This window comes from Emiliania huxleyi, assembly GCF_000372725.1.
Source record: "Emiliania huxleyi CCMP1516 unplaced genomic scaffold EMIHUscaffold_358, whole genome shotgun sequence".
In the NCBI taxonomy this organism is placed as follows: domain Eukaryota; phylum Haptophyta; order Isochrysidales; family Noelaerhabdaceae; genus Emiliania; species Emiliania huxleyi.
The window spans coordinates 5,333-20,593 of NW_005199289.1; the positions used below are offsets into that span (position 1 = coordinate 5,333).

Genomic DNA, 15,261 nt, shown 5'->3' on the forward strand with positions numbered 1-15,261 from the left:
GGGGCGAGGTGGGGGAGGCGCGCGCACGTCTCTCCATCGATCTCGAAGGCCTCGATGGCGCTGGGCGAGCGCAGCGTGCTGAACTCTGGCACGTGCTTCAGCTGGCATGCGTTGTCGCGCACCTATTCTCAGCATTGTTGCTCGGAGCCGTGTTTGACTTGTGCTGGCACCCCAGCCGGCGACAGGTGGCCGTGTCAAGCCCCTGCGTGCCACCGCTTGCCCCCCAATCCTGCGGGCCGAGCGAGCATGTCGAGGCTGAGGCCCCGAGAGTCCGCCGAGAGGACGGGAGATGGGGCGAGATGGGCCGAGATTGCGCGAGGTTGGGCCGAGATGACGCCGCCGTCCTGCAGGCCGAGCGGGGTGAGGCGCTCGGCGGTGGCGGTCGCCACATCCACCGTCAGGATGGCCTAGCAGGTCAACTGTGTGAGCTCATTCACCATTGCTACTGCGCCGCGTCCGCCGCCGGGGCCGCCGAGTTGATCTGCAGCGCGGCGAAGAGCTTGGTGCCGTCGGGAGCCCACGCCAGCGCCTAGCCGAGGAGCAGATCCGCAAAGGTCGCCAGGGAGGAGCTGGTTGGCGGCGGATCCGGCGCCCGACTCCAGCGCCTCGGGCTCGAGCATGGTGGCGGGCGTGTACTTGCGCCGCGCCTGGGCGCGTCATGACTCTCAACTCATGCCTCGAGGGCGTGCGGTGTGTGTGTGTGTGCGTGTGTGTGTGTGTGTGTGTGTGTGCGTGTGTGTGTGTGTGTGTGTGTGTGTGTATGTGTGTGTGTGTGTGCGTGTGTGTGTGTGTGTGTGTGTGTGTGTGTGTGTGTGTGTGTGCGTGTGTGTGTGTGTGTGTGTGTGTGTGTGTGTGTGTGTGTGTGTGTGTTCTCTCGCTCCCGCTCTGTCTCTCTCCCTCTCTCCTCTACGCCGCATGCTCTTCACACCTCGGCAAAGTTGACCGTGTCCATCTTCTTGTTTGAGAAGTCGTCAAAGTACACCATCGCGTTCAGCGGGAGCGGGATGTGCACGCCCTCCGCCTGCAGCGCGCTGTCGCTCGACCCGGCGACATAGCCAAGGGACACCTGCGAGCGAGCGTGCGTGCGTGCGTGCGTGCGTGCGTGCGAGCGTGCGTGCGTGCGAGCGTGCGTGCGTGCGTGCGTGCGTGCGAGCGAGCGTGCGTGCGTGCGAGCGTGCGAGGGAGGGGAGGGGGAGGGGGCATGCGGCACCGTCTTCGAGGATCGAGTGGCGACGTCCACCAGGGAGACGGACCTGCAAGATGGACACGTGGACACGTGGCGTCACTCGGGTGAGCTCGGGTGAGCTCGGGTGAGCTCGGGTGAGCTCGGGTGAGCTCTGGTGAGCTCGGGCGATCTCGGCAGCAAACCCACCCCTCGGGGTCGATGAGCTGGCAGACTACACCGCCGGTGCACTGCCCCTTGCCCTGGTTGGAGACCTGGGGCGAGGGGGCGAGGGGGGGTGGGGGGCAGGGAGGGGAGAGCGGCGTGCTGCTGTCCGCACCGCCACTGTCTTGCAGTCCGGAGAAGGAAGCAGGCTGTCCGGTCCCGGGCCGACACCCACCTCCCAGACCTGAGCCAGGCTAGCGGGCGCCGCGCGCGTCACCCTGCTGAAGGCGAGGAGCGCGCCGGGCTCCGTGCGCTTGCCGATGGTGCCGACGACAACGTACAGGCTCTCGCCGCACAGGCGCAGGTCCCGTGCAGTGAGGCCCTTACCCAGGCTGACGCCGAGCGATGTGACGCTGGCGACGGGGGCGCTGTAGTCTATCACGCTGATGTAGCCGCGCTCCGTCGCCACGTACGCGTACGCGTGCTCCGGGTCGTAGCTGAACTTTTCGGCCGCTCCCATCCCGTACGCCGCCTTCTCGTTTGGATCGAACGGGGTGTAAGTGCGCGACACGAAGCGCACGGAGGAGGGGGAGCCGGCATAGGCCGCGCTGGTGCGCAGGCTGGGCACAGCGAACGACAAAGCTGAGGCAGACAGCATGAGCCGCTCTTGCTGCGAGGACTGCACTGGGCACCCCTTGGGACTAAATTTAGACCCACGAGATCGATAACGGCGGTCAAAACGGCGTGCGCGTAACCCTCCGTGCTCTCCACCATGTCCGCGTCTACGAAACCCGAGCGCCGTCCAGGACGCGGCAGCGACCACACCAGACTCGGCGCCTCTGAGACAGTGCAGGCGGCCTTCTCGCCCTCGCCTCGCCGCCTCCTCCCTCTGAAGCCACTCACCCACGCCGCCCCTGCGCCGCGCTGCAGGCGCAACGATGGCATCGCCAACAACCCACGCCGGCGAGACGGGCACTGCAATGGTCGCGTTCGGCGGCGACGGCGACGGCGGCGGCGACAGCCTCGAGCGCCTCCGCCGCGAGGTCGAGTCGCAGCGGGCGCGGATCCGCGAGCTCGAGGCGACCAACCGCGCGCAGGAGGAGGCCCTCTCGCAGCGGGACCGGCAGCTCGCGCTCGCCAGCCTCCCCGCCCCGTACATCCGCGACATGCAGGAGGCGGAGTACGGCCGCTTCTCGCTCAGCATGCGCGAGCTCGCAACGCGCCGCGATGGGCCTCGGCTGACGGGGCAAGCGTGCGTATTAGTGTAATAGCGTGTCTAGCGGCACAGACGTCGGTGTGGTGTGACCTGCGCGTGGGCGGTGTGGCGCGATCCGTGTAAGGTAAGGTAAGGTAAACATCTCAACACACAAAACATCAACAAGTTGTTCGGAACAAGACTCACATTGATCATTGGCTTCCCGGCGAGCTCATGGGCGCTCAAAAGGTCGCGGACCCGCCCGTCGCTTGCCGCCCCTCTCCCAGCCCTTGCCGGCGACGGGATCACGAACCTAGTGCTCAGTTCCGTCTTCCCCCCCCTCCCTCCTGTAGGCAGGCCGTCCCGCGCCGGCGGGAAGAGGCGCGCCGAGCCATCGGTGACGTCCTGGCGAGCTCATGTCCCCCCAAAAGGTCGCACCGGCCCGTGGCTCCGCCGTCGGCTCCGCCGCGAGCGGCGACGGTGAGGCCGCCGGTGCTCGCCTATACCGGCTAGTGTGGAGCTCTCAGTGTGGTTGCGTGTTGTACTAGTGATGCTGCACTAGGCGGCCCGTTTTTAGCACCGGACTGCGCCGCGCTCGGCGTACGGCGAACCTATCGATCGACAGCGCCTTCGGTGGCATGCAGCTCTTTGCTCCTGGAGCCACACGCTCTGCACAGATGGCACAGCCTACTGTGCGGCTGCCACAGCTGTGACAGCGATGGCGTCGCCACGTAAACCCTACCCTACCCCCCAAACAGCCGGAACCCAGGCTGCACTTTCCACGCCCTCATTCGAGCGACATCGCGGACACAACACTGCCTCACGCCCTCACTCTATTGCTGCTAGGCTACTCAAGCGAGACCTGGTGGCAATCCCGTCTGGCCAGCTCAACACGCCGCTTCGCGCAGGTTCGCGCCAGGCCCTGCCACCGCTCGCCGCCTCGCCGGCACGCTCGCGCTCCGCTCTCCGGAGAGACACACAGCCGCGCGAACTCACGCACGCAGACCAACGCCCGCGCCCGCCGCTCACGCGACCGCAACGCCGCGCCGCGACGTGCGCACCGCACGCAGCGCCGCTTACCCGTCGGCCGTCTCGCTGGCTCACGCATTGGCCATTGTGCCGCAGGCGTTTGGCGTTCCTGGTTAGGCTCTCCTATTTCGAGGGCGGTGCCGATCGGTGTACGCGGCAGTGCCGTTGCAGGCTCGATGTGTCCAGCATTCAACGTGCCACGTTGGCACGCTGGGAGAGTATCGCTTCCTCGCAGAGAGGTGTCAGCACCCGCGGGACACAACGTCAGTGTGCTGGCACGGCCACGGGGGCTAAGGTAAGGTAAGGTAAGGTAAACTTCTCCACACACACGAGGTGGTGGGGCAAGGGGGGGCAACCCTCGCGTCTCCACGTCTGACGACAGGAGCCCCACGGCATTCAAAGTGCAAGGCCCGGTGCGCGTGGGTGAGCGGTGTGTGTGTGTGTGTGTGTGTGTGTGTGTGTGTGTGTGTGTGTGTGTGTGTGTGTGTGTGTGTGTGTGTGTGTGTGTGTGTGTGTGTGTGTGTGTGTGTGTGTGTGTGTGTGTGTGTGTGTGTGTGTGTGTGTGTGTGTGTGTCACGTCACACCTCCGCCGGTTCCTCCCGTCGCCTCTTCTTTGTTCGAATGTTTTTCAATCCATCCTCGTTCACGAAGCCCTCCCATGTAGCTAGCGTTCTTGGCGAATGTCTCGAAATGGCCAGCAGGCGCTGTCTGCTCGCGGTCTGTGCGGGCCGCTCGTCCTCCTCGCCCTTCTTTCGTCCTCCCGTCCCTCCCCTCCACCATGGCCTTCTCGGCACTTCTTTCTCCATCCGCCTCGCCCTGCCTTTTCGCATCGTGCCGTTCGCCCTCCATTCGGTGACCTCCATGGCTGTCCGCCCCTTTTTGGGTGGCGCTCTCGATACGGTTGCGTCAACCTCGACGTCGCTGTCGCCCTCCCCGTCCCCGCCGGCGTCCGTGCCTCGGTTCGCGTCATCGGTAGCGTCTCCGTTGTTCCCTCGTGCCCCGCCGTCGCCCTCTCTGCTCGGGCCGTTAGCGATTTCGCTCCTCCTGCGTGTCGCCCCTCCGTCCCCTCCCCTTTCTTCGTCGTCATCGTCGCTGTCGCGAAAGCCCTCCGGTCCCTCGATTCCCTCGCCTATCCCCTCCGCTGCGTCGTCCCAGTTTATATCCTCATCCTCTGCGCACGTCGCGTTGGCTTCCTCTCTCCCCCTTTCCTCCCTGCCCCTCTCGCTGTCTGGTGTTAATGGACCCCCTTCCTCTCCCCCGCCACCGTCACCGTCTCCATCCCCGTCGCTACCGCCCTCCATGCCCGCCGCCCTTTGTTTCACACTCGTCTCTGCCATGTCCGCCGTCGCCGCCGTCCTGTCTGCTGCGCTCTGTGCTCCGTGGTACAGTCGCTTATTGTTGTTCAGGATTAGCTCACGCACCAGGACAGCCTCCTGCTCGTTATTTTGGCTTGCCGATATGCATCCAAAGTTCCACGCTAGCTCCTCCTTCGTCACGTCTATCTTTTTGCAGTATCTCGCGAATGCCGTCCGCGGGGGCTACGGTGACGACATATAATTTGGAGAAGGTACTTGTACTTAAGTACGAACGGACAAAGAGCCGAGACTCGACTCCGCACGGCGTGCCTCTGCGTGTCTGCGTGCGTGTTTCACCCTGCGTGTATATAGTAAAAATATTCTGCGTGATTCTGGCGGGGCTAGCTGTCAGACAGCCTCCCGCGAGGTTTTGAGGCGACGCACAGCGTGTGTCTTGCGGCGTGGCACGCCATGGTCGACGCCGACACCACGCCGTATTCCATGCAGCTCGCCGCCTGCTCGCCGCCGAGCATGTGCCCGTCGCCGAGCGCCATGGCGCATGGGAGAGCCAAACGCCTGCGGCACAATATGACCAATGTGATATGCGTGAGCCGGCGTGCCACGGCCGACGGGTAAGCGTCGCTGCGTGCGGTTGCGTGCGGTGCGCACGTCGCGGCGCGGCGTTGCGGTCGCATGAGCGGCGGCGGCGGAGTGGGTGTGCGCGCCGGTCGGAGTATTCGCGTGCATTGGATCTGTGGAGAGCGCGAGCGTGCCGGCGAGGCGGCGAGCGGTGGCAGGGCCTGGCGCGATACCTGCGCGAAGCGGCGTGTCGAGCTGGCCAGACGGGATTGCCACCAGGTCTCGCTTGAGTAGCCTAGCAGCAATAGAGTAAGGGCGTGAGGCAGTGTTGTGTCCGCGATGTCGCTCGAATGAGGGCGTGGAAAGTGCGTGACCTGGGTACCGAATGCGCTCGTGGCTCGCCTCCGCGCCCGAGCGACAGGCGTGGGGCCTCAGACTGCACCCAGGGCCCGAGCCTCACGGCTGCAACCCTCGGACTCGGGCCGTCACGAGCTAGCCGGCCGCGGCACTTCGAATGGCCCCATGACGTGGCCGCAGGGCTAAATCTATTGTGGAACCAGTCTATTTATTTATTTATTCTCGCCCGCTCTGCTGAGGGGAGGAGCCGGACGATCGCTCGGTCGAGCCTGCCCTGGTCTCTACCTCATGTTGACATTCATTCACAGCTGGATCTGTCGAGTGAATTCCGGCGGGCCGATCGTGCGTCCCCCGCCTCACTCTACGCCTCCTTGTCCGGGCCTGCCGATCTGCGATCGGCTCGCCTACTTATCTTTCCGAGCGGCGTGTCTGGGCTGCTGGCGCCGAACTGCTCTGGCTCGGGAAGAATTTGTGGCCGTCGGCAGCTGTCGGTCAACCCCGTGACATATAAAGTTTGCGCACACACACACACACACCCGATTTCATTTAAAGAAACACTGAAATACCTGTGTCTTCACGGCGAGCAGTCAACCCACACAGCAGTCTTGACCAGTCTTGACCAGGAGCGCACCCGCCTGGTTTGCAGCGCGATTCATGTTCTGCACCTTCACGAGCGTCCTCGCCGCGGCGACCGCGCGCCAGAGCGTCTCAAGCCCAACAGTCCGCGTCGGCGGCCCTCGTCCTCCCGGACCTTGCATGCAAGCCGGCGGCGGGTGGCGAGCGAACGACGCAGTCGCGGACACTTCTCGAGTCCCAACCAAGGATTCTGTCAAGAACGGGGCGCCGCCGGATGCGGCGTCCGCCCCTCTCACGATTCTTGAGGCGTCCATCGGCCTCCGCGCCCCGATCGGCCCGCCAACGACCAAGCCGACGGACGGCGGGCGAGCGGCAGCGCCCCAGCACCTCCTCTTCCTCCAGAGGGACCGGGCCGTCGATGCACGCCTGACGGCCGCGCTGGGGGAGTTTGCGTGTCCTGCAGCGCTCCGCTCCCCCACGATCTCCGACTGGAACGCGGTCGAGTCCGATCGCTTCTCCGTCCCAAGCGGGTGCGCCGACTGGCAGCGCGCCTGCGCCTTCTTTGCCTGCGCCAACTCCTCGCTGCTCGAGGTCGGGGAGGGCGAGCTGGAGCGGGCGGATCAGGCGCTTGGCGACCCGCACTGCACTCCCCACGCCGCTGCATCGGCTGCCAAACCGTCACCCCTCTGGCTATGCCCACCCGCAGCCGCTGCCCGGTCTGCCTGCCCTGTCTGCCCTGCAATCAAGACTCGCTCCTTTGGCCGCTCCAGGTGCGCACCCGCCACCCCGCCACGGCGGAATGGCGCTTTGCGCTCGAGTCCGCGGAGCCACCAGGCTGCTGGGCCGCCTCTGGCAAGGCCCAGGCGTCGCTGCCCCTCCGGTTGTCCGAGACTGAGGCGGTGCCCATGCATCTGCCGGTTCCGCCAAAGACCGAGGTGGCGGAGGATCAGCGCAGCGAGGCGTCGCTGGAGGAGCTAGCGCGGCCCGCGGAGGTCTGCGCCACTCAGATCGCCGACTCGAAGACGGTTGAGTCGACCGATCTCTTCTCCATTTCAAGTGACCTCGCCGGCTCGCGGCCACGCTGCGCCTCCTGCATCTGTGCCGACTCCTTCACGCTCGAGGTCGAGCAGGGCGAGGAGGAGAGGGCGCACCAGGCGATCCGAGCACCGCATCGCCAGCCCATCTCCCCCCTGCCCCTGCCTGCCGCACGGCCTCCCCTGCGTGCCCTGCCAAGCCACTCGCTTCTATCACTCCTCGCGCCTCTTCGCAGCGTGCCTGACAGGCTGTCGCCCGCGCCTGCCTTCCACAGGCCGAATTCTTCATGGCCGAGGCGGACACGGCCGGCAGCTCTCTTTGGCCCCTCCTCATGGGTGCCCTCGTGGGGTGCTTGGGCGTCTCTGTCGTGGCGCTGAAGTGGAGAGGCTACAAGATGGACGGCCAGAAGCGCTCGAGGCGCGCCAAGAAGAACGAGTCCATGGCACTGACTGGCGGCACCGCTGGCGCTTGCCGCACTCAGATCGTCTTCTTCTTCTTCTTCTTTGTCGCAATGGTCGGCCTGTGCGGCGTGACCTACGCGGCCTCGAATGCGAGGTACACTCGGTGGCGCGGCGCCATGCCGGGTCTCCTATCCGTCAACAGCATCGTACCCGAGTCGTGTCCCGCCGACGCTGCTGGGAAGGCCCGGAGGCTGGTCGAGACGGGTCTCGTCGGCGCGGTAGCCTTGCGGCTCGGCGGAATCGCCTCGCTCGAGCCATCCGCCGCCCATGTCCGCGTGGCCGCCGCCGCGCTGCTCGTCGGCAGGGCGGCCGCGTCTGCCACGGATCCATCAGGTGAGCCCCCTCCGCCCAAACCGCCGCCGCCGCCGCCGCCGCCGCCGCCGCCGCTGTCGCCGCCGCCCTCGCCGCCGCCGCCGCCGCCATCGCCGCCCTCTCTACCGTCGCCGCCCTCTCTACCCCCACTCTCTCCGCCGCCATCGTCACCGCCGCTGCTGCCGCCGTCGCCTCCACCGGAGCCTCCGCCGTCGCCTCCGCCGTCGCCACCGCCGTCGCCACCAGCAGCCCCAGTCGAGTTCCTCGTCACCGTGGGTCGCGGCAGCTATCCGTCCGAGGTGTCGTGGACCCTGACGTGCAGCGGCGCGTTGATCGGCAGTGGAGGGGCCCCCTACTCCGGCACCTTGTCCGCGCCGCCCGGCGAGTGCACGCTCGACATGTACGACTCGTACGGCGACGGCTGGAACGGCAACGAGTGGAAGGGTGCGGGCTATACGTTCACGCTCGACTCCGGATCCTCCGGCAGCAAAACGTTCATCCTCGCCCCCCTCCCACCGTCCTCTCCGTCGCCGCCGTCGCTGCCCCCTCCGCCGCCGTCCTCTCCGTCCTCTCCGTCGCCGCCGCCTCTGTCGCCTCTGCCGCCGCTCTCCCCGGACTTTGTCGCCGCGGCGAGCGAGGCCGAGCTCCGCTCCCTGATCACGGAGGCTGCTGCTTCGCAAGCCAACGTCTCAATCTACCTGCCGCCCAGGGCAGACTTCAAGCTGGACAGCCATATCAGCTGCGCCTCCACCATCAACGTGACCGTCGCGAGCAGCGGCGAGGGCGCGACGCTCGACGGCCAGGAACAGACCAGGCTCTTTTACCTCTCGGGCGGCTGCAGCCTCACCCTGCGGGGGCTGACCCTCGTCAACGGGAGTGCAGGCAGCGGCGGCGGTGTTGTGTACGCGGACGGCGCAGGCGACGTCGAGATCATCGACTCGACGGTCAGAGATTGCTCGGCTCCTGGCTCTTATCCCGACGGGGTGCGCCGCGTAGAGCTAGCCGCGCCCATGCAGCGCCGCACGGCAGCGAGGCGAGATGTAGAGGGCCGCGGCTGCCTCACCCCGCTCTCTCCTCGCAACCGCAGGAGGGCGGCGTCGTCTACGCTGAGGGCAGCGGTGCGGTCTCGATAATCGGCTCGAACATGACGAGCTGCTCGGCTGGCTATGTGCGCCGCGTAGAGCTAGCCGCACTCCAGCAGCGCCGCACGGCAGCGAGGCGAGAGATGCAGAGGGCCACGGCTGCGTCACCCCGCTCTCTCCTCGCAACCGCAGGCCGGCGGCGTCGTCTACGCGTCTAGCAGCGGTGCGGTCTCGATCATCGATACGGATGTGTCGGGCTGCTCTGCTATTGTGCGCCGCGTAGAGCTAGCCGCGCCCATGCAGCGCCGCACGGCAGCGAGGCGAGAGATGTAGAGGGCCGCGGCTGGCCTCACCCCGCTCTCTCCTCGCAACCGCAGACCGGCGGCGTCGTCGTCGCGTTTTCCAGCGGTGCGGTCTCGATAATTGGCTCGAACGTGACGAGCTGCTCTGCTGTTGTGCGCCGCGTAGAGCTAGCCGCACTCCAGCAGCGCCGCCCGGCAGCGGGGCGGGAGATAGAGAGGGCCGCGGCTGCCTCACCCCGCTCTCTCCTCGCAACCGCAGGAGGGCGGCGTCGTCTACGCTGAGGGCAGCGGTGCGGTCTCGATAATCGGCTCGAACATGACGAGCTGCTCGGCTGGCTATGTGCGCCGCGTAGAGCTAGCCGCACTCCAGCAGCGCCGCACGGCAGCGAGGCGAGAGATGCAGAGGGCCACGGCTGCGTCACCCCGCTCTCTCCTCGCAACCGCAGGCCGGCGGCGTCGTCTACGCGTCTAGCAGCGGTGCGGTCTCGATCATCGATACGGATGTGTCGGGCTGCTCTGCTATTGTGCGCCGCGTAGAGCTAGCCGCGCCCATGCAGCGCCGCACGGCAGCGAGGCGAGAGATGTAGAGGGCCGCGGCTGGCCTCACCCTGCTCCCTCCTCGCAACCGCAGTCCGGCGGCGTCGTCTACGCGGAGGGCAGCGGTGCGGTCTCGATAATCGGCTCGAGCGTGACGAGCTGCTCGGCTGGCTTGGTGCGCCGCGTAAGGCTAGCCGCACTCCAGCAGCGCCGCACGGCAGCGGGGCCAGAGAGAGAGAGGGCCACGGCTGCCTCACCCCGCTCTCTCCTCGCAACCGCAGCGCGGCGGCGTCGTCAGGGTGGAGGACAGCGGTGCGGTCTCGATAAGCGGCTCGACCGTGACGGGCTGCTCTGCTCGCTCTGTGCGCCGCGTAGAGCTAGCAGCCTCCAGCAGCGCCGCACGGCAGCGAGGCGAGGGATGGAGAGGGCCACGGCTGCCTCACCCCGCTCTCTCCTCGCAACCGCAGTTCGGCGGCGTTGTCTACGCTGATGACAGCGAGTCCCTCTCCATCGCGGGTGTCGACTTCATCGACAACAGAGCGCACTCAGCCTCGGTGCTGTACCTGGACAAACTCCGCCAACGCTCCTCGATCATCGACGCCTCCTTCACCGGCAACACCGCTGGCGACGGCAACGGCAAGACGATACAGACCGACTCGCCGATAGATTGGGACTGCCGCTTGGGCAGCTGGATGCAGACCGAGGGCGCCTTTAAGGGCGACTTCAGCGCCCCGGAGTGCTACCCTTGCTCCGCTGGCTACTACGGGAACATGAGCGGCCTCACCAACTCCTCCTGCGAAGGTGCGTGTAAGCGAGGCCACTTTTGTCCCAAGGGCACCGCGGAACCGCTCCCGTGTGCTCCGGGCTTCTACATGCCCGCGATAGGCGCAGCCAGTGCCGAGTCGTGCCTCCCTTGCTCTCCGGGGACGAGCCAGTCCACAGCCGGCGCGGACCGTCCCTGCGACGCGTGTCCTCCTGGCACGTTCGCCGATCAGCTCAACGCCACCGGCTGCACCGACTGCCCCGCGGGAAGCTTCTGCCCGAATGCAGGCACCGTCCGGCCATTCGACTGTGCCGCAGGGCAGTACCAGAACCTCACCGGCCAGGCTGCGTGCATGCAGTGCCCTGCTGGCGAGTTCCAGCCGGAGCGCGGCCAGACGTCGTGCGATTTGTGCGCCGCGGGTGGGTACTGCGAAGTCACAGACGACTGTGGCGGCGGCTTCACGCCCTGCCCTGCGGGGAGCTACAACGAGAAGACGGGCAGCAGCTCACCAGATGCCTGTCAGCAGTGCCCCCCTGGTACCTTTAGCCCGTCTTCAGGAGCTAATAGCAGCGGCACGTGCAAAAGCTGTCGCTCCGGCACCTTTGCTGCCGGTTCGCGCAACGCCGAGTGCGAGCCGTGCAAGGCGGGATCCTACCAGAACGCCATCGGCGCTGCCGGCTGCATCCGGTGCGGGCTTGGCAGCTTCTGTCCCGTCGGCGCGTCGCTCGAGCTGCCTGCGGCGTGCGAGCCTGGTACATACGCCAGCATCACCGACGGCGACGGCCTGCCCGACTGCTTCGACTGTCCGGCGGGCTCGTCGTGCGGCGGCGGGGCTGCGCCGCCGACAGAGTGCTCGCCGGGCTCCGTCGCCGCCACGCCTGGACTCGCCAAGTGCGAGCGGTGTGAGCCTGGCACATCTTCCGGCGCCGGCAGCGAGTCGTGCAGCGAGTGCGCTGCAGGCACTTACGCCGCCAACTCCGGCCAGGGCCAGTGCGTCCCTTGCCCCCACCCCCTCAGTAGTGAGCGCGGCGCCGTCATCTGCTCCGTCTGCCAGAAGGGCTTCTACCTGCTCCAGAGCGCCGACCCGGCCGACATCTTCTCCTCCCCGACCGACTACTGCAAGCCATGCCCGCCAAACGCCGAGTGCTCGGACGACACCTCGCTCGCGACCCTCAGCGTCCCAGCCGGCTACTGGCGCGCCAGCCCCTCCTCCGCCGTGCTGACGGCGTGCCGCGACCTCGGGGGCGATAGGGCCGGCGAGGCGCGGTGCGCCGGCAACGAGCGCGGAGCCAAGCAGGCTTCTCGCCTTTTGGAGGAGGCGAGCTCGGACGAGTACTGCGCGCCTGGCTTCAAAGGCCCCGAGTGCCAGCTCTGCGCTGCGGAGAATCACCACCTCGTCGACGGCGACGAGTGCAAAGAGTGCACTCCGCGCGGCGCGGCGGCGGCACTCATTGCCGGCATCGTCTTCGGCCTCTGCGTCGCTTGCGGCCTCGCGGCGTGGGCCTATAGCATGCCGTGGCGGAAGGAGCCGTACATCGGCCCGATCCTCCGCTTCGCAGACCGCTCCGTCAAGTACTACGTCGGGGGCGGAATGACGGCCAAGGTCAAGATCCTGTTTGGCTTCTACCAGATCAGCACCGTCTTGTCCTCCACCTACTCCGCGCGGCTGCCGGACAAGTACACGAGCTGGACCGACAACTTGGCCAACGCGATTTCCATCGACTGGTCGGGCTTTTTCCTGCCGGAGCAGTGCCTCGGCTACGGTATGCGACTCCTCGCCGTCGCTCTCTCGCCCGTCGCCCTCATCGCACTGCTGATGGGAACGGGAATTGCGCTGCGGCTCTACTACTGGCGTGCTGCACCGCCACCGCGCGAGAGATCGTGGTACGCGGAGGCGGCCCTCGGCCTCCTCGACTTCACGCCGGCCGGCCTCGTGCTCGTCTTCTGCTTCGTACCCTCCATCAGCGCCTCCATCTTCCGCGCGTGGAGTTGCCAGGCGCCTCCAGCTGATGACTGCCGTTGCTCACAGCCCCACCCCCTCAGGCATGCTCTGCTGATAGGCCTACTCCATCTCTCCGCCGAACGAGCGCTTGGAGCAGGTCTCCTACATGCGGCAGGACGCGAGCGTCGAGTGCGGCACCGAGGATCACGAGTCCATCACCGACGTCGCCACCGGTTTCATCGTCCTCTGGCCGGTCGGCTCGCTGGTGCTCTTCACGTCGCTCCTCGCCGCCTGCTACAAGCCGCTGCAGGCCAAGTCGCCGAATGCTCTGACGCGGGCCACCGCCTTCCTGCACCGGGAGTACGAGAAGACCTGGTACTGGTGGGAGGCGCTCGAGCTGGCGCGCAAGCTCGTGCTGACGGGCTTCGTGCTGCTGATCCCGGAGAAGAACGCGTTCCTTCGCCTCATGGTGGCGACCCTCGTCTGCTCGTGCTACGGCTTCATGCTTGCCGCCGTGCGGCCGTACAAGCGGGTCGAGGACAACGTGCTGGCCGTCGCCACGAGCCTCGTGCTCCTCCTCCTCTTCCTCGGCACCAACTGGAGCACCATCTTCCTCGGCATCGAGGAGCGGTACCAGGGAGCCGACCCCGCCGATGTCCTCGGCTTCAGAAAGCTCAATGCGATCGTGGACATGATGATCGTCCTCGTTGTTGTTGCACTCGTGATCTTCCTAATCGGCGCCGTCGTCGCCGCCCGCCGCGTCGCCAAGGTCCCCACGATCCGCCTCGCCTCGACCAAGCAGCCCCCCGAGCTGAGCATCGGGACTGACCTCACGTGGCACCTCTTCCTCTCTCACATCTGGTGAGTCACGCAGCTAGGGAGGGTGACGAGATATCCGGACAGCACGATCCAACTCTCACCGTAACCATGCAGGTCGACCGGTCAAGACGCCGTCGGAAACATCAAGAGCGAGCTCCAGCTGCTGCTGCCGGACATCAAGATCTTCCTAGACGCGCGCACACGCTCAGCCGCGCTGCGTACGGCGACACAGTCCTCTGACTTCGCTCGGCGTGCGTTGTCAGGTGGACGATCTAAAGGATATCGGGGCGCTCGAGGACTACATCCAACGCTCGCAAGTGATCCTCTTCTTCCTTTCGCGTGGTTACTTCCGCTCTCAGGCGCGCTCTCGCCGCCGCCCTGTCCCTCCCTCGGGATCCTTTGGCTCTCAACGCACCCGAGTCTGCTGCAACCCTCGACACTCCCCTCGTCTCACCGCCCGCCCGCCTGCTTGTCACCAGAACTGCCTTCGCGAGATCCGCTCGTCGCTCGAGCAGAGCAAGCCGATCGTCCTCGTCCAAGAGGCGGACCCTGACAAGGGCGGCGGGACGCTCCAGGCGCTGCGCGGCGAATGCCCCGACGACCTGCAGCAGGACATCTTTGAACAGGGCTGGACGCACACCGTGTGGATGCGAATTGAGGAGTATCAACGCGTCTCGCTCAAGACCATCGCCGAGGCGCAGCGGGACACAGAGCCAGCCGCAGTCCTCTCGCCCCCCACCCCGAGACCTCAGCCCCGGCGCCCTTGAACCGCAGGCGGTGCTCCTCTGCTCGCCCAACTATCTGAGCCAGACCTCCCTCCCGCTCTGCGTGCCGGGCGAGCCCGAGAGCCAGTCGCTCGCCTTTTCCAAACAGACCACGCTCTGGGCTTCGCCGGCCAACGCGGGCGCCATGGAGCTGGCCAACGAGATTGCCGCCACTTTCCCGAACCTCACCGTCTCCACCGCCGAGGCGCCCGGGCCAGCGACGCGCATGCTGCTCTACCTCAACGAGGACAGCTTCGTCAGCGACGCGCGGCTGGCCGAGCAGGTCAAGCAGGCGCGCCAGGACAGGCTGAAGATCGTCATGGCGCACGAGAACGACCCCGCGCTCGGCGGATGCCCCTTCTCGAGGTTCTTCGAAGTCACGCCGCAGGAGCGGGCTGGGGTTGGGTCATGATGCACTCCATCTTAGACGCTTAAACGCCCCCCCCACCCGCGTACCCTCCCTTGCAGGAGCTCATCGCCGGCGGGCTCTACAAGAGCCTGGCACGCTCGTGCTTCCCGGGGCGCCACCACCCGGCGCGCGTTTTGTCTCCCCCACATCTCGCCTTGCGCACCGGCGGTACACTCACCAGCCAGGGCGCTCAATTCCGCAGGTGTCGCTCGCGCTTCTGGCAAAGGACCTCGGCGCGACTCCCGCTCGGTCGGGCAGCGTCGCAAGCATGAGACGCCTCTCGGCCAGCATCGCCGAAGGTAGCAGCCGGCTCGTTCGCAGCCGCAGCTCTGCGACGATAACCACCGCGGGCGACGGCTCTGGAGGCGAGGCGACGGTCTCGGTGGACTCGGAGGAGTCGGCGGTCTCGGTGGAGGCGGTGCAGGAGCATGTCTAACCTTGGCGGCTGCACACACGGCAAACGCCATCTTGAGCAAT

The 15,261-nt window shown here is 66.7% G+C and overlaps 1 protein-coding gene across 1 annotated transcript; it reads right to left on the bottom strand.

Moving 5' to 3' along the window:
* Nucleotides 1–4,129: 4,129 nt before the first annotated feature.
* Nucleotides 4,130–5,400, bottom strand: EMIHUDRAFT_242366 (hypothetical protein; the record flags this gene model as incomplete). The annotated part of the gene is made up of 4 exons (XM_005772515.1): nt 4,130–4,270; nt 4,346–4,720; nt 4,973–5,066; nt 5,291–5,400. 4 exons carry the CDS (start codon nt 5,398–5,400, stop codon nt 4,130–4,132), a joined length of 720 nt encoding a protein of 239 aa, XP_005772572.1.
* Nucleotides 5,401–15,261: the final 9,861 nt, after the last annotated feature.